Source organism: Hesperophylax consimilis, chromosome 1, assembly GCF_061612785.1.
Source record: "Hesperophylax consimilis isolate HC1 chromosome 1, BYU_Hcon_1.0, whole genome shotgun sequence".
Lineage (NCBI taxonomy): Eukaryota > Metazoa > Arthropoda > Insecta > Trichoptera > Limnephilidae > Hesperophylax > Hesperophylax consimilis.
In genome coordinates, this window is record NC_142836.1 from 213,655 (window position 1) to 241,143 (window position 27,489).

General features: G+C 35.8%; 2 protein-coding genes across 2 annotated transcripts in view; both read right to left on the bottom strand.

Moving 5' to 3' along the window:
- Nucleotides 1–27,489, bottom strand: part of LOC149426077 (uncharacterized) — a 126,125-nt gene that overhangs the window by 67,440 nt on the left and 31,196 nt on the right. The gene's annotated exons all lie outside the window — the stretch shown is intronic.
- Nucleotides 12,583–13,410, bottom strand: LOC149426078 (uncharacterized). The gene has a single exon (XM_089631668.1). The coding sequence runs from the start codon at nucleotides 13,408–13,410 to the stop codon at nucleotides 12,583–12,585; it is 828 nt and encodes a 275-aa protein (XP_089487794.1).

Consider the following 27,489-nt stretch of genomic DNA (forward strand, 5'->3'; position numbering starts at 1 on the left):
CCAAGTTATGACTAGCACAAAGCTCCACATTACGAAATAAGCGTGTTCGCTAAGAAGTCCAGGCACGCTTCACCATTTTATTTAAAACTCAGGCAAATTTTATTTTTGCTATTCGAGTGTTTTCGTCCAATTGTGCAGCATTTCCGTACAATTCGAACTTTGCGACGCTTGTTATCTAAAATGTTCTGAAACGTGCACAAAATGTTTAGCCAATAGTACAACACTAGTCAAATTGATTCTATTACACAATCCGAACACGTAGCCGCCTCCTCTTACCGTAGCTGTAGCTGAAGGGGGCATAGACGATCACAGGCACATCGCCATCTCACATCACTCCTTCTTATCCGCCACTTTCACAACTTCAACAGCCACTCACCTACATGGAGTGACATTATGTTAGCGGTAACAAACAGTCTAAGCGATAATTCCGCTGATCCAGAACCCCGAACCTAAACACCTTTGTTATTATTTAGCTATCCATTGAATCGTGAAAAGCTGTTCTCTAACATAACCTTTAGAATGCATTCGGTGTTTTCTTTATTAAAATCTTAAAGATTCAGTCTGAGAATGCAAGAGTTTGTAAAAAGTTCATTAAATTGTTTCATGAATAGTTACCGCGAAAAGGAAATAATAACTATATTTACTATATATTGATGAAATATGAAATTTCCACCTCTTCTTGCTATATGCTTTATTCCACGGCTGCGAACGTACAAAAGGTTTACAGTTTTATTTCAATGTGGAAACTTGACGCCTCCACTTGAAAACTTTCATACCTTGTTTTGTCGGGGTTAGAAACTTCAATATTTATCTCCATGAAAAAGTGGAGAGGTCTCTCATTCCGTTACATAGGGAAATTTGGATAATATTATCAACTTTTCTGATTTTTTTATGTATTTTGTGTTCATCGTTTTAAAATATTTTTTTATATTTATATTAAATTTTCAATTTAATAAACATCAATTACATATTGTATATATTTTTAAATAAACATTAAAAATAAAAACAGACAGAAAAGCTAACAGCATTAGTGAAATCTTTGACATGATAATATTATAAAATATAATGAATTTCTTAAATCGAGAAAAGAAATTATCGGGTTTGTTATAAATATGCCATGTCTTTGGTTACTTTAACATGTTTATGATATGTAATAAACCCTTCCTTTTTGACAGCCTAGCCAAGCACGTTTTTTCATTTCCGAACACTAAACAATGTCATATTATTAACAAGGTTTAACTTATCTATGTAGGAGGTTTTTGTTTAACCCCGTGAGTTACTTTTTACGAGCACAAGGATAATAGAATTATGTATCCTTACATTTTTCTCTTAAACATTTCCGCGCTCATGACACACGAAAGGGGAAATTTATAAAAATTTAATGTGTACCAACAACTGGTATTATCTTTTTTTGTATTTATTTTTTTTATTATAATTCATTTCACTTGAACCGACTTCTTCACCATAATTATGTGGTTTGTATATAAATTGACCTGATCGTGTGTAGAATTTTATTTCGTCTATCTTGAAACATTTCTGAAGAGTCTGGTATCCGTCGCTTCTATAAGATACTTTCAGTACGTCCATCGTAGTTTAAGAACAAAAAATATGATGTTGTTTTCCTATATTTTTTTTCATTGTTCTTTCTACGTTTTTCTTTATGCATTGTTTAATAGTTCAAACAACGCGTAAAAGAAAAAAAAAACGTAGAGTGATTTTCGTTGGAATTTTTCGTTTCTCGAGAAATTCAGAAGGAATTTTTACTTCACTTTCCACAATTCCGGAAAAATGGGCAACCGCTAACGCTAATCCGGAAAAATTCACGGAAAATAAAAACCAAAACAATGTTTTCAAATTCCTCGCACCGAGAAAATACTTGCAGATGCGTCAAAATCTTAAGTAACTGTAATCGCGAAAATGTTTTTTTCTAACCTTAAAATGAAGAAATTAATTTTTGACCGATTATTCAATCATACATTATTGTTAGTTGTCTTGCATTTTCTCCGTTCGCGAGTAACTTATCTATCTTCGGAGTGTTGTGTGGAGGGTCTATTTGAGGAAAAGAAAGAATGACGGAATGGGTCTTGAAGGAGCCGAGCTGTTGAATTCAAAATAAGTCGTAAAAACGACCCGTTCTTATGTGACAAAATTGAGAAAAAGTATAAAATTGTGTTTGTACTACTCCAATCAGTGAAGTGTCAGTAAAGCTCAAATACCTATATTTATTTGAAACAATTTCTTCAAAAATTTACTTCATCGTCGAAATATATTTTTAAGCTTCTTGGGACCTCTATTTACCACAACTTATTATTTACATCACATTGATAAGAAATATGTTGTAATAATATTATTTTTATTTCCTGAAATGTAATTCAGTAATTCTGAGTGATGTGTGTTTAAAATTATTAATTGTTTAAAATTATTTATTTTGATCGTGTGAGGAATGTGGAGATCCGCAAAGAGTGCAAGACTGATGTAAGCGTAATGAGTAAGATTAAAAAAGGGACGCTTAGATGGTTTGGGCATGTAGAGCGAATGAGCGAAGATAAGAGTGTAAGGAGGATATATGATGCAAATGCGAATGGTAGCAGAAGTCGAGGACGCCCGAGGAAGACATGGCACGATCAAGTGAATCAGATACTCGAGTCGGGCCATGTCAAGAGTCAGAATAATAGAAGAGTATGTATGAGACAATGTATGAATGTGAATGAGGCAAGAAGTGTGTGCCAAGACCGAGTTGCTTGGCGGTCCGTCCTCTCTGCCTACCCCTGCGGGGAAACGGCGTGATGGTTAGTTAGTTAGTTAGTAGGTTTAAAACACCTAAACCCCACACCCCCCTATATACGTCCTTTATTAGTTGTATGATTAGAATTGTAAAAACATAATATTTAAATTTTGAATAAGTGTAAATATCAAACAGAAAGAATATTGAAGGAAAATATAATTCAGTAGTTACAATGAGACACGGATTCCGTCTGTCGGAGAAGTAGTAGCGTGATACCACTTTGATTGACGCCCCCAAGAGGGTACAGTGGCTCGAATGGCTCAGGGCTGAGGTTTTACCTCCGGATATCGGATGATTCGTCCGTGAAATTGCGGATAGAACAACGTCAAGCGTAAAAATAACTTGTTTACTTTCCCTCTCACGTGAGCCTGGGATTCTAACAAGTAACTGGCAGTGTTCAGATATCGGAGCAAAAAGAACATTATTTAGTTGTTTGTTGGAACAATGTTATCAGCTCGGATCCTCGCATAACTCCCGCTGTATTAGGTAGTAGATTGCAGTCCCTAACGACACTCTTCAAACAGAGAGTCGCTTTGAACTAGTGTTTAAGTGTATCAACTCTTTGAGAGTTAAGAAAATCTACTTTCCGACTAGTTAAGCCTGCGAACTGCGAACGATAACTTGTTGGTTCGTTAAAAGTTTTTGTTTGTGAAATGTTTTTACTGGGACGGGATACTAAATATGGATATAAAAGGGGTGGAATAATTTCAGCCGCCAAATAATGAATTTCTATATTGAATTTATATAACAAAGAGCTTGTGATAGTAACGTGAGGTTAAATCTATTTACCTACGTTGTAAATTTATACATAAAGTTTTGTAGAAATTAATTTGACCGTTTGCTGAGGATCCCTAGAGAAAAAGTCAACAAAGTGATTCAACTCAACAATTATGTAATTAATTAGTCTCACATTCCCTCGTGGCAACCGAGCATCGCATTGGAGGTAAGCAAACAGGCATATGATGGGAAAAATCAAAGGAATGAGTAAATGTTGTCGGTGTCTGGTGCTAGATCACCTGCCCTCGCTCCCCGCCCGGCCGAGCGCCCCCCGCCCGGCCGAGCGCCCCCCGCCTGGCCGGGCGCCCCCCGCCTGGTAGAGCTCTCCGCGCCGCCCCCGGGACGGATTTGGCCTAAAGCCTCGGTACAATCTGGCAGAGGGCCTCGCCCCGCCCGCGCTTCTGACAGATAAGCCCGGGATTAGAGAGACAAATATTTGAGTATTCACGTTAAATGATTATCAAATGTTCGGAATTAATTAATTCTGTTTTAAATTCCGGTATTTTTATTGCGCCCGAGGCGAAATCAAGAAATATATACACGAGAAACGTTTTGAATAAACTCACTGCACGAGGTGCAAGATTCTCAGTTCTATACTCTGCAAAAATTCAATCAATCGTCCGGCCGTCCCCTGGATTATCAGTTGGAAGATTAATGACGGGTTGTTTCACTGAATATTAACTTTTCCTATGTGTCAAGTTCTGTGAATGTTCTATTAAAGTTCTGTTATTATTTCAGTATCGTGTAGCCACTGGCCAATTGTAAAATAATAACAAAAATTTAACAAATCTTTATAGAACTTGAAAATTATATTTAAAATTTCTTGAATTGTTCAAATTCACACAACCCCTACAAAAACCCGCAAACAAGCATTTTGTTATGCTCTTGTTGTGGTGAAGATGGTAATTAAATTAATCCGCATTTTTCTTATTATTATGCGTCGATGGTAGTAGACCTTAAAAACGAATATAAAGAAAACATCGACATGCTTTTCAACTGACAACATATTATAAGGCACTTCACAATCATCTCTCTGAAAGATGAAGCCGGAGTTGATTGATTGAACCGAAACACCGAATGATTGAATTTGGTTTGTCATTACTAACCCTTCTGCCTAGTGTGTAGTGTGTAGTGTGGAGTATGGTGGGGTGGGGTGGGGTGCGGAGTATGGAGGGTTAGCCGCCTCCTGTCAATCACACGTCATTGCGGTCAACCCTTTCCGCACGCCCCTTGGAGAACGCAGCATGTAGGGCAAGGCACGCGAGAGATCTTTTGCGTGTTTTTCGTTTGTTCTTTAATCGACAAATCCTCAAAAAAATGTTTTTTGTTTTTTCCACGTGACCGCGTAAAGTTTCACCTAACGATACCAATCTATATATATAGTATGTATATATAGTTATATAGATCGTTGTTGAGCGGGGTTTTATACCTACATTTAAAATTAAGTTTATCATTTAGCAGGGAGCTTGCTTCCATAGCAGCCCGATGATCATAAATTTCTGCAAATCTATTGTATCTCAGATCCAGAAACACAAACAACAGTGTAACAGTGTCGCACAGCCAATTAATAGTGGTTTGGTAAGATCTCTACAAAATATGTTACATTCCCATAACAACTACATGCAGTTTTTCAAAACTGGTATTGAGAGCGTTCCACCAGGCACAGCGGACTTTAATATCGTAATCCATGCAAATAAAATACATTTCGAAGAACACAGCTGCCGTTATAATGCCACAGCCATAAGCAAAGTAGCAGTATTGATAGCTGGACAAGAATTTGATAAAAAGAGATATTGTATTGCTCAGCCTTGATGACAATTTGCAAAAAATCTCAGAGTTCCACAGATCTTATGACAGCTTACAGTTTTCTTTTATGCTACGAGTATGTCGGATAGAAGACGGATACGCTATTAATGTTTCTCAAGTTTACACGATTAATGGAGCACCTCTACGTGAAACGGTTTCGTGCGTGAACTAATATTACTATCGTATAATAACAACACATAACAATTTTAACCCCTTACTTAAATATGGTATGTTAAAGAACCAATACTTAGTCGATCAATATGCAAAAATTGAATCAGAACGATTAGCTTACATCCGTAACTATCAAAATAAAGTGATAGCAGGAAATTACGTTCATCGTTACGAACACAGCAGCGACATTGGACAATTGGCTACAGTACCTTCATAGTTCACGGATGGGCCACGATATTTGCATGAAACATCTCAGAACGCAATGACTTATACCTGACATCACGGTAAATCTGATCTCTTTATAATTGCTACATATAACCTGAACTGGACAGAAATCAAGGAAAATAATAACTTCAATTTATCTCCACAAGACAGATACGATATAATGAATAGAGTATTTCATTTAAAAGTACAGAAACTCTTATACCTCATTAACAAGGCTCATATGAGTAAATAAATTGAAACTTAAAACCAACATAAGAGTCTCATCGAGTACACATGAAAATGGCTTTTTGCAAAGTTGTTGCTCAAATTTGGGAATGGGCAGCTACCGCAATACAATGGAAAAATTAATCTCGACAGTGAAAACCTTCGCGTTTTTTGTTAATGACCTTCAAGAATTGGTCGACAATGTTTATCCCTAATTTAATGACATAAGTTGTAAGATTCAAGGAGAGAGCGATTTGGTCACCTTCTAACGAACAAGTAGAGAAGGTAAATAACTTGATTCTCTCGAAGATTGATGCACCGACGAAAGCATGCTACTCCGTAGACACTGTGCTCGATATTGAAAGGACTGTTCATGTTCTCATGGATTTTCTCAATTCCTTGCAGCCCTCTGGACCACATAAATAAGGTAAAAGAAAGTAAGGTGTCTTATTATTTTACTATGGAACCTAAATCCAACCAAATTGTGCAAATGGTACACGTTTGCAGGTAAAATCTAAAAAAAACATTTATAATAGCGTGTACTATACTGACCGGATGTGGAACCGGAAAAATTGTTTTCACTCCTCGGATTTCTTTAATACCGACGGATTTAGCGTTTCAATTTAAAATACTGTAATTTCCAGTAAAACTGTATTTTTCAATGACCATTAAAAAGTCACAGGGCTCAAACATTCAATGTTGCTGGGTTAGATTTGAGCTTTGAGTGTTTTTCACATGGACAACTATATTATACAGCTCTTTCTCGCGTAACTTCTAAGCAAAATCTGTCTGTGCTGTTTAATGAAAGAACAGTTAACATTGTACATTTTACAGCTGTAAAAATTGTAACTAAAGACGTTCTGTAGTTACTGGCAGTATAGTCTGATTCAAGATAAATATTGATATTCACAGCTAATATAATCTAAAAAAACTGTGCAAAAAAAATTATATTTCCAATAAAATGTTGATAAAAAATAAAAAAAGTAAAATTATTGCTAAACACACTTTTTGGAACTATAAACTGTCAATGTCAAAGCGCTAAAATTGGATCGGCTTGTACAATGTACATGTGTCGCTCGGACTCTTGTGATACCACATTAGTGCATTGCACCCGTGCGAAGCCGGGGCGTGTCGCTAGTTATTAAATAATAATAATAAAATAAGTATACTTAACAATACAGGATTAAAACATAAAGATTTTTTTAATAAAATTTAATGTTAATCAAATTTAATAATGATATATAAATGATGTTCCGCAAGTATTATAGCTATATTAGGTCAGTTTATCCGACAATAACTCATTTCAGATATCGTAAAAATTAAAATTGAAAGAGAATCATCATATTAGTAAGTCGTCTCAACGTGGCCTAATTTGAGTTTGATAATGGCCTTGAATGCCGAAACAACTGTCATAATAAAAATAAAACTAAAATACTTTCAGAACTAAATAATTATTAAATTTGTTTTACATTAAATTGATAAAAATATATATGAAGTTCTACGAATTAAATACAAAAACATATAATAAATATTTCTAACTGGTGGTTTCATTGCATATTATAGTCCTATTAATATACATATTTTATAAAAAAAAACAGTTCTATTACATATTGTGTAAAATTAAAAACAAAACTATTATATGTTGCCACATCATTATTTAGAGCACAAAAGTAGAAAAAATGGGAAATAAGAGAAAGAATAAGATAATAAGTAAGAATATGACGATTAGTATCGCTTGTAAGTTTTCGGTTTCATAATATTATTGAGACCTGCAGTAACCCACCGTGACAAACCACGGGATATTATGATTGTAAAATCGATGATTGTATGTTAGCTAAAAACTCTTGAAAAACCACTGAATGTGTATTTACTCGTCAAGATTAACCATTAAAAAACAAACCAAAGAAATGCAAATTTCAAATTAAGTACACAAGAAATTAATATACTTAAGAAATTCTATTAAATAATATTATATTTCAGGTAGGTGCTAGCTAGATTAATCGCTTTATTATAATAAGTTCCAATTCGAAATGACGCTGAAATGTATAGCAAATCCGAGTTCTAGAGATCATTGAACCAGATTTACAGACAGAGTCACACACGAAATTAGTATTTTTGAAATGTTTATTGAGATGAACAAAAATCCCAGAGAGTTGCAGAATAAAGAATTGTAGCATCTCTATTATTTGCAAGTCACCTGACCTCAGGGACTTTATAAAGTCTATTTCGAAGACGCGTGTGTTGTATGTGTATTGTGTGCGAGTGAGTACCACCATAATGTACTCGTATTGTTAGTTTAACCCTTAAATGTTCGCTTATAGCCGCATTTCTTTTTTCAATCTCGTCTTTTGCCAGAGTCTTTCTCCCGTTCTGTTTACTTCATCCCTTTTCAATCAACACTGAACCTTTATTCGTCAGTCAGGAATAGGAGCACCCCCGCCAGGTCTCAGATTGTAATCTCAATTCTTCCCTCCACATTCTACACGTTGCCGTTGCGCGTTGTTCGTGAATATCGTTGCTATGTTTTCCATTATTTACGAAACCAAAATTGTTTCACATTCAAAATGTACACCTTCGTCTGTCAAAGAAAACCTCTATCGAATAATAAAATATCACTTTTATTCAAATAACTAGCTTTAATTACTTTTGAAGGTTATACCCATTAATATAATATTAATAATTGAAGATAATACTAATAAATCTGAACGAATCATGAAACAGAACGAGATACAGAAAATAACAACAGAGCCTTATTTCGGTTCGATTCCGTTACCTTTTTTATTTTTTGTATCTTGTTCTGTGTTTCATTTAGATTTATTAGTACCTATTTTAATATGGAGGCCTCAGCACGGGTAAACCACCCAGTGAGACCAACATTACTAAAGTGTACTAAGAAATGTAACCAAAAAAAAAAAAATGCACAGGCAGACTATGCCACAGCAAGGCGTGGCGGGATACAAAAAGTGTTCTTTGATTAATAAAATGTCACTTTAAGTGAAATATTTAAAGTGATGTAGAATAACATGTGGGTGATGAAACATTATTTCTATAAATTCTTTATGGTAACTGATATAAGTATCTGACATATGCTACAAAAATATCTGTTTACCTCTAAAATGTTGCTAACCTATACATTTTAGTACACCTAGTTTCCTAATTTACATTTTATACTTTCATACTGTTACGTACTGCGTTAAATCATAAATTCTATCTGTATCTGAACGTTACATGTACTTTGTATTTTGTACTTAAGTTCAACTCCCTACCAACTTAAAAATCCTAACCATCATTAATTTTATTTATTTATTTATTTATTTATTGTTTGAAACATTTACAGAGTGTTAACAATTATAACATTTATATTATTTCGGTGGGAATGTGCACATATATTAACACCCCAATTAAAAATGTTCACAGCATGCGTAAACAAGGTTTAGTTGATATTAGGCGGAGATGCTAGTGGTGAAAGAAAAAAAAATACAAATATAATAATAATTAAAAAGAAATATAAAACATGAATATTAAGTATGAAATATAAAATATAGTAAATGTACAGAGAAAGGATAAGGAAGAAAAGTAAAGAAAATAATAAAGCAAATATATCTCTTAACTGTTCTCCATAACATATCATGGTAGAAGATGGTTAATTTGTTTTTTAAAATATGCGAGACTGTTTGCGAATATATCTATAAGGTCGCATTCAACTGTATTGTACAGACGACACATTCTAGATAGTGGATTGAAATATGCAATATTATTATTAAATATATCAATATGGAATATATTTTGGCTCCTTAAATTATGTCTATTAGGGACTTTAATATGAATATTGCTCAGACAATTAGTGGTAAGAAGTTTATCATGAATAATTTTATATAAACATATTAAGTCTGCAAATTGTCTTCTTTTTTCCAATGTCGTAAATTTGAAGTTTAGTAGACGTTCTTCATAAGATTTGAGTGAGGCATTTAATCCAAGTTTATATGATAACAGTCTTAGGAATTTTTTTTGCACAGATTCAATACTTTTAGAATATTTTATATAATGTGGGTTCCAGATAACACTCCCATATTCCAATTTGCTTCTGACCAACGAGTTGTATAATGTTATAATGGATTGGGGGTATTTAAATGGTTTCGATATTCTATGAATGAATCCAATCATTTTCATTGATTTACTTATAATATCATTTATGTGTACATCAAACATAAACTTTGAATCAAGAGTGATTCCTAGATCTCTTATAGTGGTGACTGCATTTAATCGTACATTATTAATGGAATATGCAAAATCCTTTCGTTTTCTGTTACGAGTAAAAGTAATAATGTAACATTTTTCAATATTTAAAAACATATCGTTTTGAATGCACCAGCTATTTAGTGTGCAAAGGTCTTCTTGAAGCTTAACATGATCACAATCAGTGGAAATTTTGCGGTAAATCTTGAGATCATCGGCAAATAGAACAAAATCACAGCGTAACATGGGGCCAAGGTCGTTAATAAAGATTAAGAAAAGCAGTGGGCCAAGATTGGACCCCTGGGGTACGCCTGATGTTACAATTATGGGAGGTGATTCGTACCCATTAATAAGTACTAATTGTGTTCTATTTTCTAAGTAAGACTTAAGCCATCTAAAAAGATCACCGTGAATACCTATTCGATCAAGCTTCTGTAGTAGAATAGAATGGTTAACTTTATCAAATGCCTTTTGAAAATCTGTGTAAATGGCATCTACTTGAGTTCTTTCATTGAAAGCATTACAAACATAATCACAAAAGTCAAGAAGATTTGAATTTATAGATCTGCTGGGAACAAACCCATGTTGATTGATGCATAATTGCGGTTTAAAGTGTGAAAATACAGAAATATATACTATAGATTCAAAGACTTTCGCAAAACAAGATAAAATGCTGATTGATCGGTAATTTTTCACAAAAGATTTATCACCAGATTTATGTATTGGAACAATATGTGCATTTTTCCACAAGTCTGGGAAAGTTCCTGAAGATAATGATTCATTATATATTAAAAGAAGTGGGTTAATCAGCGAGCTGGAACAACATCTTACAAACAAGGGAGGTATTTTATCAGGTCCTGGGCCTTTGGATGTATCGATTTTTTCTAAACAAGATTTAATGGTTTCCTTGCTAACATTAATTTTTCCAAGATTAAATTGGTTGTTTTGTGAAACTTTTGGCATGGCAGTATATAACAAGGGATTAGATTGAGTATAAACGGATGCGAAATAATTAGAGAAAAGATTGGCAATGTGTTGTCCATTATCTGCAGATATAGAATCCAGGTGCATTGATTTAGGAATGCAATTGGTAGTACGCAACGATTTTGAGTATGCCCAGAAAGCTTTTACATTTACTTTTATGCCTTGTTCAACAGAATTTATATATGATAAATAGCATTCTTTTTGCATTTTTTTCGATCTTTTTCTTAGAATACCAAACTCAGCATAGTCTAGCGGGTTTTTATATTTATTGGCCCGCAGTCTTACTTTATTTTTCTCTTTGAGGAGCTTAATAAGAGACTGACTAAACCATTTGGGGTAGTGATTTCTTATTTGTGTTTTTTTTTTCGGGATATGTTTATCAATAATATCCCACAAAGTATCGTAGAATAATTGTACCTTATTGTTGACATTCGAGTTACTGAAAAGTGAGATCCAATTAACATTTGACAGATCTAGACGACAAGCTTCATAATTTCCTTTCTTAAAATTGTATTTAATAGGGCAATGATTATCTTTTAAGTATTTCAGTTTTTCAAATTTTAAAATCATTTCGAAAGGGGGATGATGATTGTCGACTTTTGATAACCCTGTTGTTCTAGACAGATTAATATTAGTTTCATCACAAAAAAGTAGGTCAAGAATATTAGAATTTCCATTAAGAATATAATTGAATTGGTGAAGGTTACACATTGAGGCCAAGTTGACAACACAGTGAGCTTTATGACTAGTGTAGTTGGACGGAGCTAGTGTTTTGTTGTTATATGCTATGTCTGGTGTCCATTTAATCTCAGGTAAATTAAAGTCGCCGATAATTATAAATTTAGATTTCGGATTACTATGTTGTAGATAAATATCCTGTATATTCTTGATTCTATTACAGTAATCATCAACAGATAAATTGGGAGGAATATATAATACACAAATGTAGATAAGTGAGTTAGAATATTCGTGCGGTTTTATTGATAACCATAAATCTTCTCCATCACTTTCCCAAGATGATTTGCGTGTTGTTATTAATTTTTTATCGACTGCTGCTAAAACTCCACCGCCTTCTCTGGATGCTGAACTAGTGGATTCGCGATCTCTTCGAAAAACTAGGTAACGCTCGTCAAACAATTCATTACTAAATATTGATGAATTTAACCATGTTTCAGTGAAGCAGATTATATCGTAATTGTTGATTGAAATTTCATTTTTTATATCATTTGTTTTAGTTTTGACTCCTCTAACGTTTTGATAAAAAAAATTCAGTTCCATTTTGTTTTGTTAAGATTTTGATAGATTATACATTCTACAGATAAATTAAATTGGGAAATTTAGGTGAGAGAATCCAAGGAGTCATGATCGCGGATCAACAGTACGTGAGCAGAGTTTTAATTTTTTCGTACAAAGATCCGTCCATTTTGGATCCATACGAATTTATGATGTGTTTCTTTGGCTTTCATCCTAGTAGCTGCATACAGGGCCTTATTTGCGGGAGATAGATGTTCACTGACGTAAATTGGTGATTTCGTGCCATCGATGCCTATGTGTGTAGAATTTAGTTTGTTCGTCTTGTTTTTTTTATTGAAGTTGGCAACTGCAGCCAGCACTTCATTCTTTACCCTCACGCTTGGAAGCTTCACTATTATTGACTTGGGTCGGCTGGATTCAGGATGGACCTTGGGGACCCGATGTAAGTGAAGTATTTCAGATTCAGCAATGGGACGGGAAATTACGCTTCCAAGTTGTTTGATGATGGATACTAAGTTCTCAGATCTATTTTCAGGAACACACTGAATCTCTACATTGGTTTCTCTGGCCATCTGTTCAATTTGGGATACGCGCGTGTTAAGATTACGCATTTCTGTGTGAAGCCTCGTATTTTCGGCCTGTAAGCTTTTGATGGTGGCTAGTGATTCCGAGAACATTTTTTTTAGGTCCTCGTATTCAGCGGAGATGAAGTTTACGGACTTTTTTAACTCCGGTAGAATGTTGAGTTTTTCGTGAAAAGATTCGAACTCTGATGCAATACATCGTCGAACTATAAGCATTATCTGCTCGACATCCGGGTTCTGAGGCGACTTCATACCGCACGCAGGAGAAGCAGTAGACACTCTGTTCCCGCTCGAAGATTGGTTGACTTTCAGATCATCTTTGCAGTCAATACAGTTCCAGGTATCACGCTTAACACCCATCTTCCTAAAGTTAGTTTCTTTCATGTTCACACAGAAGAAATGGTAGTTAAGCAGACATGTAGAGCATTTAATGCCATCACCGGAGAGTATTTCACTCTTACAGTGTTTACAAGACATATTTATATAAAATAATTTATTGACACGGGATGTTTAATTTTTAGAGCCTGTTGGTTGGCAAACTCCGCAGCTCCTTTGATAACTGATACCGACGCCTGTTGGCGGGCAAGCTGATGGTAAGTTTATTTTTAAAAAAAAGATTCGCCGGTGTAAGGATCGAACCACGGGCGCTGGCAAGTACAGTATCGGATATGGTGCATTAACCCACGTTGCTATGGGCCTCTTATACGGAGTGGCGAATTTTGCTCTTATATTCTTCGGTGTTGGTTTTAGCGAACTTGTAATTATTACGCTATTTCAAATTAATTATTGTGGCATTTGTAAATATATATTTTTATAACACAATATTGCACTTAAATAATGTTATTTATACACCGTTAAACGGTAAGAGCGGATAGGATGGTTTAGTTCTTTTACACTGCACAAAATAGTGGTTTTTTTTTAAATATAATATTGTACAAGATCGCGTTTGACGTTTGACGTGCGTGTTTCACTTGTGAGACTTGTTTTTTAAATTGTTTTTTTTTTATATCTTGTCGGTAGAGAACCGGAAAAAAAATATTATAGGGCGGAAGCCCTCGCAAAACACTATCCGCGAACTTAACTTTTCGTACTTAACTTGTAATAAAAATGTATAAACAAACTGAAATATGCAGAGTGAGAAATAACGCAGCCTATGTATCAACTGACGAACTAACATATATTTTTTATTATTTATAGCCGTCATAAGTAAAAACACATCATCATTGAGGAACCCAAGGAGGATACTCTGGTTTCATACATGGCGGCAGTAATGTGTATATAATAGGTTAATAGTTGTTACATCATAATTTTACATTTTACATAGACACTGTTTTGAGGAAAGAAAACAACACGAAGTGTACTTAAAAATACAGTTAAGACGAAAGAGAATAAAACAAAACAGAAGTAGATGATAATCAATGCAAGTATCTAAAATGCAGAGTATTTATTTATTTTATTTTCATTTTATTAACGCCTAGAAGGCTTTTACATATACATGTTATGGGTTTTGTTGTTCAGTAGCATTATAAAATATTTTAATTACATAGCATAATAAATTGAGTATGAACTTACATAACAATGTATAGGGTTATTGTTATGGTGTTATTATTTTATAAACATAAGCAAGCAAAGTTTATTGTACAAAGTACGTCGGTTGAATATTTTACAGAACATAGGTTAAACTAATACATAAACTTGAGAAAAATATAACAGATATAGGTAGGTAGTTAAGTAGATACAATTCAAGTATATAGTTACGGTGTTATTGGAATTTGGACAATGAGTTCGATAAGTTTATATAAATATAGTGTAGTTACAAGAGTACAATAATGTAAGTAGGTAATACACACAAGACAAGTAAGTTTGTTATTATTATTATAAAGATAAACACTACAGTTTGTTGTAAACCATCTTTGTAATCATCAATCTTTATTTTGCCCGATTGGGAATTTTACAAAACAAAGCTTAGTTAATGAAACAATAAAATATGCGTTTGAAAAAAAAAAATATGAATCTGTTACAAACATTCTAGTATACTGTATTTTAGTTTGTATACTGATTGGTGATGATAAACATCAATTGAGCTATACTTATTACCGAGTATGTGAAGTCTTTGAATAGGTGAGTTTTGAAAATAATTGTTAGCAGATATGGGAACATTATATAGAGCGGTCTGTCGAGTGTCGCGCGTAGGTACACGGAGCGATATAAGACTCGTCAAATCAATGGCGTCCAGTCTGCCATTCGAAATTTTGAAAAGAGATACTAAGTCGCACACTGTGCGTCTCAATGATAAATCGGTTAAATTTAGTAAGTTTTTAGAAAGTGTAATTAAGATATTCGTTTGGAATTCCTAATTTATAATTAATAAATCGCAGAAATTTATGTTGCACTCTTTCAATTTTTAATTGGTGAATCTTATAAAATGGAGACCAGATTGTTGAGTTATACTCTAGATTACTTCTAACTAAACCAGTGAATAGCAGTTTGAAGGAATTTATTAATTTAAAATCTTTCGTTGTCCTTAAAATAAAACCCAAACATTTCATGGCCTTGTTGGTTATTTCGTTTATATGAGGAACAAATGTTAGTTGCCTGTCAAAAATAATACCAAGATCCTTAATATTCTCAACTCTTTTTAGGAAAATGTTGTTGATGCTATATTGATGCGTAATGGGATTTTTGATTCGGGAAAAAGTTATGAGGTGTTTTTGCACAAAAACGGCGCTATACAAGTCATCCAAGTATTATTATTATTTATTATTATTTATCAATATTGAGAAATAGTTCATTGTGGGTGCACCACTCTTGTAGCCTCACAAGATTAAATTGTAGTACGTAACAGTCATGAATATTTGTAATGGTTTTATAAATTTTGAGATCATCTGCAAATAAGAGAATCATGACTCCATCAAAAACCGTAGTTATATCATTGATAAACAATAAAAATAGTACTGGTCCTAAATGAGACCCCTGTGGGACGCCGGTAAAGACTTCGAACTGGTGTGAATAGTGTGAGTTGAGTTTAACACATATTTTTCTTTTATGCAGATAACTCTCAAACCATCTCAAAATATTCCCTGTTATTCCAAGGGCACTAAGTTTATGTATGAGAATTTTATGTGAGACTTTGTCGAATGCCTTACTAAAGTCAGTATACACTACGTCTGTTTGAAGACGCTTTTGCATTGTATTAAATAGGTATTCCTGATAGATCATCAAGTTTGTAAAAGTAGATCTTTTTGCCATGAAACCATGTTGACGATGTGAAATAACTTTGTTAATCTCAGGCGAGAGTTTAGAAAGCAGAGCAGATTCAAATAGTTTAGAGATTGACGATTGGATACATATAGGTCTATAGTTAGAGATATCTGATCTATTTCCTTTCTTAAAGATTGGAAATAGAAAACTGGTTTTCCATTTTTGTGGAAAGGTACCAATTTTTAGAGACAAGTTAAAAAGTTTAGTTAGAGGTAATGTTAAAACTGATAAGCATTTTGATAAGAAAATTGGAGGAATGTTATCGGGACCAGCCGATTTATTAATATCAAGGGATTTTAATTTAGTTCTAATATCGCTTTCTTTGAATATACATTGGCTAAAATCGATCTTGTTGTCATTGTTAGCTGTAGTTGTATCGAATAATGGAGAGTTGTTTGCAGTATCATAGACTTTGCTGAAAAATTCAGCAAACAGATTGACGACTTCTTGGGGGGTATCGGCCATTTTATTATCTAAATACATGTTTGACGGAATACTAGAGTCATTATTATTGAGCATGTTCGCAAATTTATAAATATTCTGAGGATTAGCTGCTGCCAATTCTTCGCAGTTTTCGATACACCTTTTGTAACATAACTTGGACATATTTTTAGTTTTTTTTTTTTTTTTTTTTTTTTTATATTTACTCCACACAGGAGGCCCTGAAGAAAATAATTTCCCTCGGGGCCTATGTCATCTTTGGGGATGCTGTGTGGAGGGTCTTTTTTTGGAGAGGAAGGAGTGAACATGGGTCTTGAAGAGTCCCATGCTGTAGGAGGGAGGAAACACAGAGGCCGGCAGTTCGTTCCACAGCCGAGCTGTTGAACTTAAGAACGAATCGTAGAAGCGACCCGTTCTCATGTGACAAGTGTCAACTGTGTACAAATGTTAGGCGCGCGTTTGGCGTGTATCCCGACTACGCACCGGTGCCGAAGGGATCAATGACGCTAGTTCCTCAGAGCATCTTCCATTGTAATACCGATAGAACAAGGACAGCATACCTACCTGACGCCTGTGCTCTAAAGATTGCAGTCCGTTTGTTAAGATTGGGGAATCTATCAAACGGACCGCCCGTTTCTGCACAGAGTAAAGGGTTTTTTTCAGGTATTTTGGGGCTCCAGACCAGAGATGGCTGCCAAATTCGACAGTAGGGCGCACTTGCGATTTGTACAGGGTGAGCAGTTGTGTACTATTAAAGTATCTGCGGGCCCTGTACAGTACGCCCAGCTTCTGAGAGGCCAACTTTACTCTGGCTTCGATGGAGCCCCCGTACCTGAGCTGGTCACTTATAGTTACACCAAGCATATCAATGGAAGGCCTGTTCGGAAGATTGCTTCCGTTGAAGGAGACTAGATTATCATTTGGATCCCTTTTAGACGTAATCAGACAGGATTGGGTCTTTGAAACATTAAATTCGACGAGATTATTTTTACCCCAGGAGGAAATACTCTCGAGATAACCGTCCATTCTCTGCTTCAAAGCCCTCCGAGCCGTTGGAGTTTGTGTGCCCTTTGGGGGCTTGTCAAACAAAAAGCTATCATGAACTGTACTGTCATCCGCGTAACAATGAATCGGTGCACATGTCAAAAGGTCATTGATGTGCAACAAAAACAAAGTCGGAGACAGAACCGATCCCTGTGGGACGCCAGCATTTATGGAGTGCGAGGAAGAGGTGAAACCGTCAGCAACCGCCTGAATCGACCTATCCCTTAAAAAGTCAGCAATCCACGTACACAGGGATGCGGGAAGTCCGTAAGAATGCAATTTGTTGACAAGTCCTCGGTGCCAGACCCGGTCAAAGGCCTTGGATATGTCTAGTGCGACCGTTTGGGTCTCACCGTGACGTTCCAGGCACCGCCCCCAAACATGCGTCACATACGCGAGAAGATCACCGCACGAGCGGTTCCGCCGGAATCCGTATTGACGGTCGTTGATAATTTTGTTCTTCTCGAGGTATGTGAGCAGTTTGTCGTTGATCACACGTTCCATCACTTTGGACAGAACTGATGTGATCGCTATGGGGCGGTAGTTGGCCGGGTTGGAGCGGTCACCTTTCTTGGGAATAGGGTGAATTACCGCTTTTTTCCAACCAGAGGGCACAGTGCCACACTTCAGGGACATTTTGAAGAGCTTTGTCAAAACTGGAACTATTTCCGCAGCACACCTCTGCAATACCAGGGCAGGTATTCCATCAGGTCCACTATTTTTGTTAACATCGAGCTCCCGTATGACGTGGAGTACATCCCGATGCCGGATCCTCAGCTTTTTCATATAGAAGCCGCAGTGAGGAACCGACGGCGGAACAGCACCCCCGTCGTCGAGGGTCGAGTTTTCCGCAAAAATTTTCCCTAATAAGTTAGCCTTTTCGGTGGCGGTGTTTGCTAGTGAGCCGTCAGGTCTGGTAAGAGGTGGCAAACTGGGTTTGCAAAAATTTCGACCTATTGAGCCCGCAAGCGACCAGAATGCTCTGCTGCCATGCGGGCAGGCAGCCAGCTTTTGCTGATCTGCAGGTCGTGTTCGAATTTTGACCTATTGATGATTCTCTTGCATTCCTTTGCCGATTTGTTGTATGCTGATCTGCTTTCGGGCGTTCGAGATGTGTTGTAGGCTCGGTAAGCCGCGTTTTTTCGTCGGACTGCTTCGGAGCATTGTCGACTGAACCACGGCTTTGAGCCCACACCAGTTTCTTTAGTAGTCGATTGTATGAAGCCATCCATCGCCGATTTGATGACTTCACCAATCTCCTGGGCACATCTTGAAGGGTCCGAAGTCCGAAAACAAACAGCTGACCACGGAAAAGCATTGAAATGGGCCCGCATACCGAACCAATCTGCTGACCTATAGTGCCACACTTTTCTCCTCAGCCTCTCATTGGTTGGTCTGAGGCTAACGGGGATTGATGTCGTCACTAGGCAGTGGTCAGATGATCCCAGAGGCGCTGTGACGTCAATCTTATAACCGTGTGGCACAGTAGTTAAGAATAGGTCTAACAGATTGGAGCGGTGAGTCTGGACATCAGGAACCCTTGTAGGCTCCTGAACCAATTGCTCTAATCCGTAGCAAATGGCAAAGGATTCCGCCTGTCGGCCAGCCGAGTCCGTTGGGCCTGAGAACTTCAACCATGGTTTGTTATGAACGTTGAAGTCCCCCAGAACAACAAACTTGGCCGAAGGGTAGCGGGGCAAGAGATCATCAATAGTATCGCTCAAATGTTTGAAGAGCTCGGAAGTGTCTGATTCGCTATGGTTCGGTGAGCGGTATAGACATGCGTAGAATCTTGCCGTACTGGCAAGATTGACGCGCACCCACATTACGTCGAATCTGGAGTTTTCCAGACTCAATAGTCGCACACAGTTGACGTCAGCTCGACTATAGAGGCAGACTCCTCCTTTCAGTCGGAATTTGCTTGCGAGGGTAAAGCCCGGGCAGTCCAGATAGGAGGAGTCTGGCGGCTCGGCTATCTGAGTTTCGGATAGAAAAAAAAGGTTGGGACGTTGGGACAAAAGATGGTGATGGACGGAATTTAAATTTGTGTGCAGGCCGCGAATGTTGGCAAAATTTACCAACAGTTTTGGCCCGCACCGGGGACGCCTGCTACTCGCCGCTGTAACGATGTTAAAATTGTTGTGTTGTATGTTCATGAATTTATTTTTTTATTTTTTTTTATAAGGGTAGGAGGTGAAAGGCAAGGTCTGGAAAGGAAAGGTATGAGGGGTGGGTAGGAATCTGGGGTTCAGGCTGTCCAGGAGTGATGAGCGTTTGGTTCCACCCCATCCACTGCGGTGCTAGGTGATAGGCTGGGAGAGTCCGGCTGGAGAGGGCATCCAATGCACCCCAAACGCTGCTGCTGGGTCCCCTCCGGTCACGAACCGGCACAACAGCAGTGGCGGGGTTTTTTCACTCGCTGATGGGGCAGCCCACCCTTAGTCGTGAGCCTGAGGGTCGGGCCCCTGTACTATCGAGCGGCCCGGACAGCGGTAACCGGTTGTAAAGGGTCTCCCTCAACCAGCATCTCCCAACCGGCCCGCCACACAGAAGGTGGGCCGACGCACCCGCCACCAAGACCTGGGCAAACCTTAACCCATGAACCCGGGCACCCCTGCTAAGTCACCAAACGTAGCGAACCACTTGGGGTGACCTGTGGCAGAGGTGTTGGTAATCCAATAAATGGTTCCCAGGGCGGCGGTACCCATTCCCGCCTACCAAATTGAAAAGTTGTCTTTCTTAGTTCACAAAATTTTACATAATCTTTAGGATCACGTGACGATTTATAAACTTTATGAGCAATTTTTTTGTCTCTAATTATTTTGATAAGGTCGTTGCTAAACCATTTTGGGTAGTTGTGCACAGTGATTTTAGTGACGGGTACAAACAATTCAATTGCATTATTTTAAATTAAGTAAAATTTGTCTACCATTACATTTAGGTTTTCTTCAAAGTCAAGAAAGTTCCAGTCAGTAGACAATAGAAGATTTGTGATTTGCTTAAAATCAGCTTTGAAAAAGTTTAATTTTGTTGATGGAGATGGATTTTTTTCTATTTTTGAACTGTAGCATTCGATCGTTAAAGGAGGGTGATACTTGTCGATTGGGAGAATATCTTCAGCAGATGCGGATACTTTTACAGAAGAAGAATTGGAAAACACTAGATCGAGAAGACGAGCGTTAACATTGTAGACATAGTTTAACTGCCGGAGACTTAAAAAATTTGACATCTCGATTATATCATGGGAACCATGATTGATGTTGTCCGTGCATGAAGTTTTATTGTTTTCTGTGTCCCACGTTACATTAGGTAGATTGTAGTCTCCTGTTAATATCAAAGTGGCATCTGGAAATTTTCTTCGTATTGTTTCAGCTTCGAGGTAGTGGTCTTTGTATAATTGAGCATCAGAAGAAGGGGGTATATATAAGCAGCCAACAATAATTTTTTCCTTATTGGTAGACACCATGATGAATAGTTGTTCCAGATGAGTGTAGAAGCATTTGAGTTTTCTTGAGTTGAATTTCTTATTTACGGATATTAACACACCACCTCCTCTAGTTTTATTGCTATTGCTTCTATCTTGTCTGTACACTGTGTGTTCAAAGAAACCCAATTCCGTATTATCAATGTTTTTGTTCAGCCATGTCTCAGTGAAAGCGTAAGAATCGTAATCCAGAGTAGGTAAGGTTGATTTCAGGTCCTGTAATTTTGTTCTTAGTCCACGTACGTTTTGATAAAATATTTTTATTTTAGAATTTAGTTTTTTGGGTTCGATTTGACTATCGACGGATTATTATTTATGTATTTTATCGTGATATCCGTTTCACCAGAAGATTTTCTATTTTCCAATTCATTTCTTAGGTCACTCAATTGTTTCCGCTGCATAAATGACTGATCTTGGTAAATACGTATATTATTTTTTAATGCGTGTTTCTTGCTTAATAGTATTTTCGGCCATTTAGCTTCCGGAAACTCGATTTTAATTCCTCTTGGTTTATCGACACGCCTTTGACCCAATCTGTAGATTTTCAAGTCAAGATTTAATGTTGACATATCTAAATCTGAAATTATTTTTTTCACTGACACTATGTCGCTATTTATTGATTCAGTCTGAGATAACGATGTATTCTCCGGAATATTATGAATAATCAAATTTTTATCTCTGTAACTTTGTTCTTTGATTTCGGCGAGGATATCACAGACAGATATCCCAGAGTGGAAGATACTACCAGTATCGCCCTGGTGTAAGACCACCATTCAGAATTGAAACGTTGCTCCAAATGGCTTTAGCCGTGTTTAGTGACTAGATCTGAATAGCCAGGTACTTCCTCACCTTCCTCTTTCCCTTCCCCACTTACCTTCAACCTCACAACATCCCCCAATTGGGGATGCCATAGTCTCACTGGCTCCAGACGGGAGCAGTTGGGACTCTTGTGAGGTATTCACTATAAAAAATAAAAATAAAAAGACACTCTGAGTTTGTGAAACTGAGGGGGTGCACACATTAGGGGTTGCAGTTTTAAGAGCTGTTAATTCACCCTCAAGATTCGCATTTTAACAGCCATTTGGCCAATTGTTCCTAATATGTCATTGGTTCTAGGAATAATTTTAGCGATATGTTCTTTCGTGAATTTATTATTGGGATCCATAATCATGTTGGTCAGTAAGTTCACTGCGTCCTTTGCGAGACAAATATATGCCTGAGCATCCATATTAAGAATGGTTTTTGGAAAGAAAAAGTTGTAATTATTTACTTGCAGATGTGGCTAATGGGACAGCCTAGATATCTCAGCGCACTCGGAACCAATATGTTAGTAGGTACTATACTGGCCAATACACTACTCACTGCGGCTTCGGCATAGGTAGATACCCACAAAGTTAACAATAAAAATACTAAATTGTTTGACACTTGGCGTATTCAAATATTAGTTTTGGATTATTATGAGTTGGTTAAGTGTGAATTAAATAATGCACAATGCAAGCTCTTACACTTCGCCACTTCGAGGTACCAAAATTTTACAGTGAATTTCGGTAAAACTCTTTAAATTTAAATATCTTTGTAATGACAATTTTTTGCGTCTGAACAGCAATAATAATACTTATTAAAATTACATTATTAAATAGTAACATTATTTAACAGTAATCGATTTAGTAGATCGGAACATAAGAACTACAGTACAAGAACTAAAAACATAATATACATGCTAATTGCAATGTTTGGTTTGGAGTTAATATTTTTTTGAGAAAGTTTTTACCTTTAGTTTTTATCCATTCTGTCATCTGTTTTTCTGCTTGCGTATTGTTGAATTATCACCAGGTTGTTTCAGATTAGGTGGCAAGCAGTTATACAGTTTGATCGAATAGTACCTAAAAGATCTTTGTCCGTGGGTGGAGTGTTTTATTGGGATGTTAAGGGTTAGGTTTGAGACAGGTTGTTATAGAGATTACAAGGAAGTATGTAGTTTCTGTTTGAGTGAGTAAATAATCGACGCTTTGGCACAAAGTTATCTAATTTACAAAACGTTGAGCAGTTTATACATTTTCTCGGAGTCAGTTTCATGTGGTATTGTCATAGACTGTATAATACATCAATTGGTATGCTGGAAGAATTAGTTTAATAGTTTACTTTTGTGCTTTTTCTTGGGGATCCAGAGAGTTATTAGTTACACTTCCCCAAGACAATAGACCATATGTGATTATACGAGTAGTTTAAGAACCAGCAAAATAAATCGCTCTTAGTATTGTGGGTGGGATATTGTGGTTTTTGATATTGTTTAAGAGGTACATATTTTTAAGTTAATATGATTCTAAGGTTTGTTTAACATTTCCTATGCTTTCTCAATGGCATGTTGAAAAAGGTTGTGAGCAGTTACGTATTTTCAGAACAAACATTCGAGGGAGCAGACCTTTTTGTGTTATAAATTTGTCTGTAATAAAATCTGTGTTTCATATATTTCATTTTTTTTTATTCAGGGTTAGTTTGCTTTCGTTAAGCTATTGTTCGATGTATGATCGAATATAGCATCATTGCTTGGTAGCTTGGTTTAACTCTTTATTCTAGCTTTAAATTTATTAGTAACCCGCAATCTGTCAGGAAGATCGATTCTATTGAAGAACCATCTCTCGGTTGGTGGATAGGTATATATATAGGTGTGTATATAGATAGCTGCCATGGGGCAATGCGAAGAGAGCCGTGTACATTAACGAACATTTAACTACTAAAAACCAACATCTCTTCAAACAATGTCGATCTATAAAAATGGAATAAAATCTGTACTGCTCTGTTAGAAACTGTAAAATATTAATTCGCATAAATGATTCAACCCCCATAAAATTAATTGCTAGTCAAGATGACGTAATATCAACATTAAAACACCAAAAGACGCTTCTATATAGGCCTTTATTTTAGGAAACAACTAAACCTACATAAAAATGTCAAAAATAAAATAATTTATACTAAATTCAATCAATTCAATTCAAGGAAATACTCAATCTCATCATAACCGTAGATAATATAAACCATATATATAATGTCAAAACATAATATTATTTGCTCGGTTTATTTACAATCTATTAATAATCTGTAAAAACTAAAGCTTCTTAAAAACCACAGCAAAAATAATTTATTACGCATAAACAAACAACCTGATGTTCAAAAAGACCCCCCAATCACAGCATAAATGTTTATATTTGTAAAATATTTTGTGATGAATTTTACCAAAAAAAAACAATATTTAACAATACGAGGACTTCGTAGAAAGACACATAACTTCTTAAATCAAGTCCTTTTGAACAATTTTGACATTTAACTTATATGCAAAACTTGGCTAAATGAATCTATGAATTTATTTTTTTATTTAATTAAAATCAAAGTTAATAATATAATTATTAAGTTCTGCAAGTATTTTTATAATTATGTTAATTTGATTTTAAGTAAATTTAAAAAAAAAACATTAAATGGAGTTCTACGAATTAAACACAAAAACAATAAATAAATGAATCAAACTGTCCTAGAACGGGAGACCTTCCTAGTTGGACAGTCAAAATCTATGCTGTAATATTTTTGTAACAAACAAATAAATATTAAAAAAAAACATCTATGATAATGAATTGTTTGACAATAGGTACCAAGTATTTAGAAAAAATCGTAATTACTTAGTCTCTGGATATCAGAAGGGAGGGGGGGGGTACTTATTGCAACCTCTAAATCTCTCAAAGCTCTGCGATTACCCTTGTCTACGTGTACTGAGGAGATCTGAATATCGCTGCCAATGCTAGGTAACAATAACAAACTCAAAAATCTATATATCTGCTCCACGTATCACCCACAAAACACCAGCTACATCCATATTTTAACTCACCACTTAAACGTTACATCAGACCTGCACACAAATCACCCGGAAGGATTGTATTTATTAGCTGGAGATTACAACAAACCCAAACTAAATTGGAATGTAACAGATGGCTTGAAGAGTAAATAAAATACTGAAAACTAGACAAAGCATACTCATATTTTTTATTTATATATAATTTGTACATTTATTTATAACAATTACAGGTAATATAGCCTAAGACGTTATAATTGTACCATTTATGCAGTGTATATGTAATGCCAAAAATCTCACAAATGCGCTATAGGACACAAAAAATAAATCTATTTTTGTATCTATCGCATTCAAAAAGCACGTAGCTCTCCCCACAGGTGAGTTCATAAAAAAATTAGTGCGGCTTGCTCTACTATATAGAAGATTGTGATGACGTCCTCGAGAGTGAGACTCTGGTACAAAAAAAAATAATTGGGCCAGTATCTCATTATTAGATAAGTGACCGTTTATTAGTTGAAAAAAATATTTAAGCAAAGCAATACCTCTACATGTCTCTAGGGAGTGGTAATTGGTCATGCCTAATATATAAATCGACGGGTAAAGCCAAGGGTAACGTCCATAGAGCCGCGAGAATAAAAACCTTTAAAAAAATTTATGGACTCTTTCAATGCGTAAAGTGTATGTTAATTCACGTGGAGCCCAGATGATCGAGTTTGATTCAAGTACACTTAGGACTAGTGTGTTATATAATAACGTCAGTGTTTTTGTGTTACGAAACGGATATGAGTTCTTAATTACGAAACCAAAATGATTAAATGCTTAAATGCTTTACAATTCCTAATTGTAAAGCATTTAAGCATTAAAATTAATCATCAACATAAAATAGTTTTTTTTTCAACTTTGAGGATTTAAAAAAAAATCGCAAGTTGCGCCACAATACGAAGTATGTCAAAAAATACAAATAAATAGTTAGTTTATCTGTGTGTAAGGATATAATGGCCAACCTTAAGATTCCAGAGATAGCCTCATTTTTAATGTCAGTGCCATACAAATTTTTCTTAAAAAAATGATGACTCCTTCATTTGTACACGCAATTGCTTCATACGAAATTTTATAGCATAGTAATGATCAGCAGAATCCATTTCTAGCCAAAAAAAATATCCTTGAAAATTCAAGTCTCTATGAAAGGCGATTTTCAGCCCACTGTGCGCCCTTGCTAGGCATGTATTCCATGACGGGAAATGTTCACTTTTATTTAAATTTGATATAAGTACGACAGTAGGATACCACCAAACCGACGTAATTAACGAAAAATAGATTTACCATTTTGGAGAGTATTAAAAACACACTGACAAGGAATTAATAGCAAACAACACTTTCGTTTCTGAAATCTGCCAATACAGCTGTTTTGTAAAAAGGGTAGGTATTTGCCACCAAAACGTTAATCACTTCCGCACCGTAAGAAATTATTGTGAATGAAGACAGCTTCTCAAGCTTGTGTCACTTTGGAAAAGGAGAGTGAATTAATTACATGGAATGATGGGTGGAAGGGGGTGGAGGCAGTGGGTGCACAGTCGCGGATAAGTGCGAGCGTCGCAGTGTTCTACCATTCAATTCATTCTCTAGTAAAGTTTTTAATGACACCCCCACCCTGATTAGCATCACAATGCTGCGGAGAATGCTACGAAGGATTCGAGCGACGGATTTCACGAAATCCCGTATTAACGTCCTTCACTTTTCAATGAAATGAGTTTTATAATTACGCGCGAGAGAAAGTTCCTGTTTATTTCTCTCAGTTTAACATGTTTAACTTGTCCAACTCGGCTGACAATTGAAATTAACAGCTCCAGTTATACGCCGACTCTAAAGTGATGTAAGCAGCTTCAAGTTTATTAAACATATAAAGTGAGAATCTCGGTTAAAACATTTTTACGATTTTTGATGCGTGGAATTATCATTTCGCCCAAATAACATAAAATTAATTGATGAAAATATGTATATATGATTAAAAAACTATTCCATTTGAGCAGATAAACTAATTCTATTCGAAACTAACATAAGCTTTAATGAAAATAATTTATATTACCTATCGCGAAACTTAATTCCATAATTCAAAATAAAAACGGTAATAACTACAAAAAACAGTTTAGTCAGTTAGAAACTCACTTGTAGCTACATTACATGAAGTTAACAATAATTTCGCAGAAATTGTAGATGGGTTCAACTGCACGGAATATAGTTACAAGAAAACTATATTAACATACTCAATAATATTAATAACTAAGCTAAGCATAATTGTATTGAATTTCTATATATCAAAGTTTTATTTAATGATTACTGTTGTATTAAAGAGTATTATCCAGTGATTGTGCTATGCATTCTATCGGTCAGC

Excerpts from the sequence above, each read along its gene's own strand:
- LOC149426078 (XM_089631668.1), bottom strand. The coding sequence starts at position 13,410 with ATGAAAGAAACTAACTTTAGGAAGATGGGTGTTAAGCGTGATACCTGG.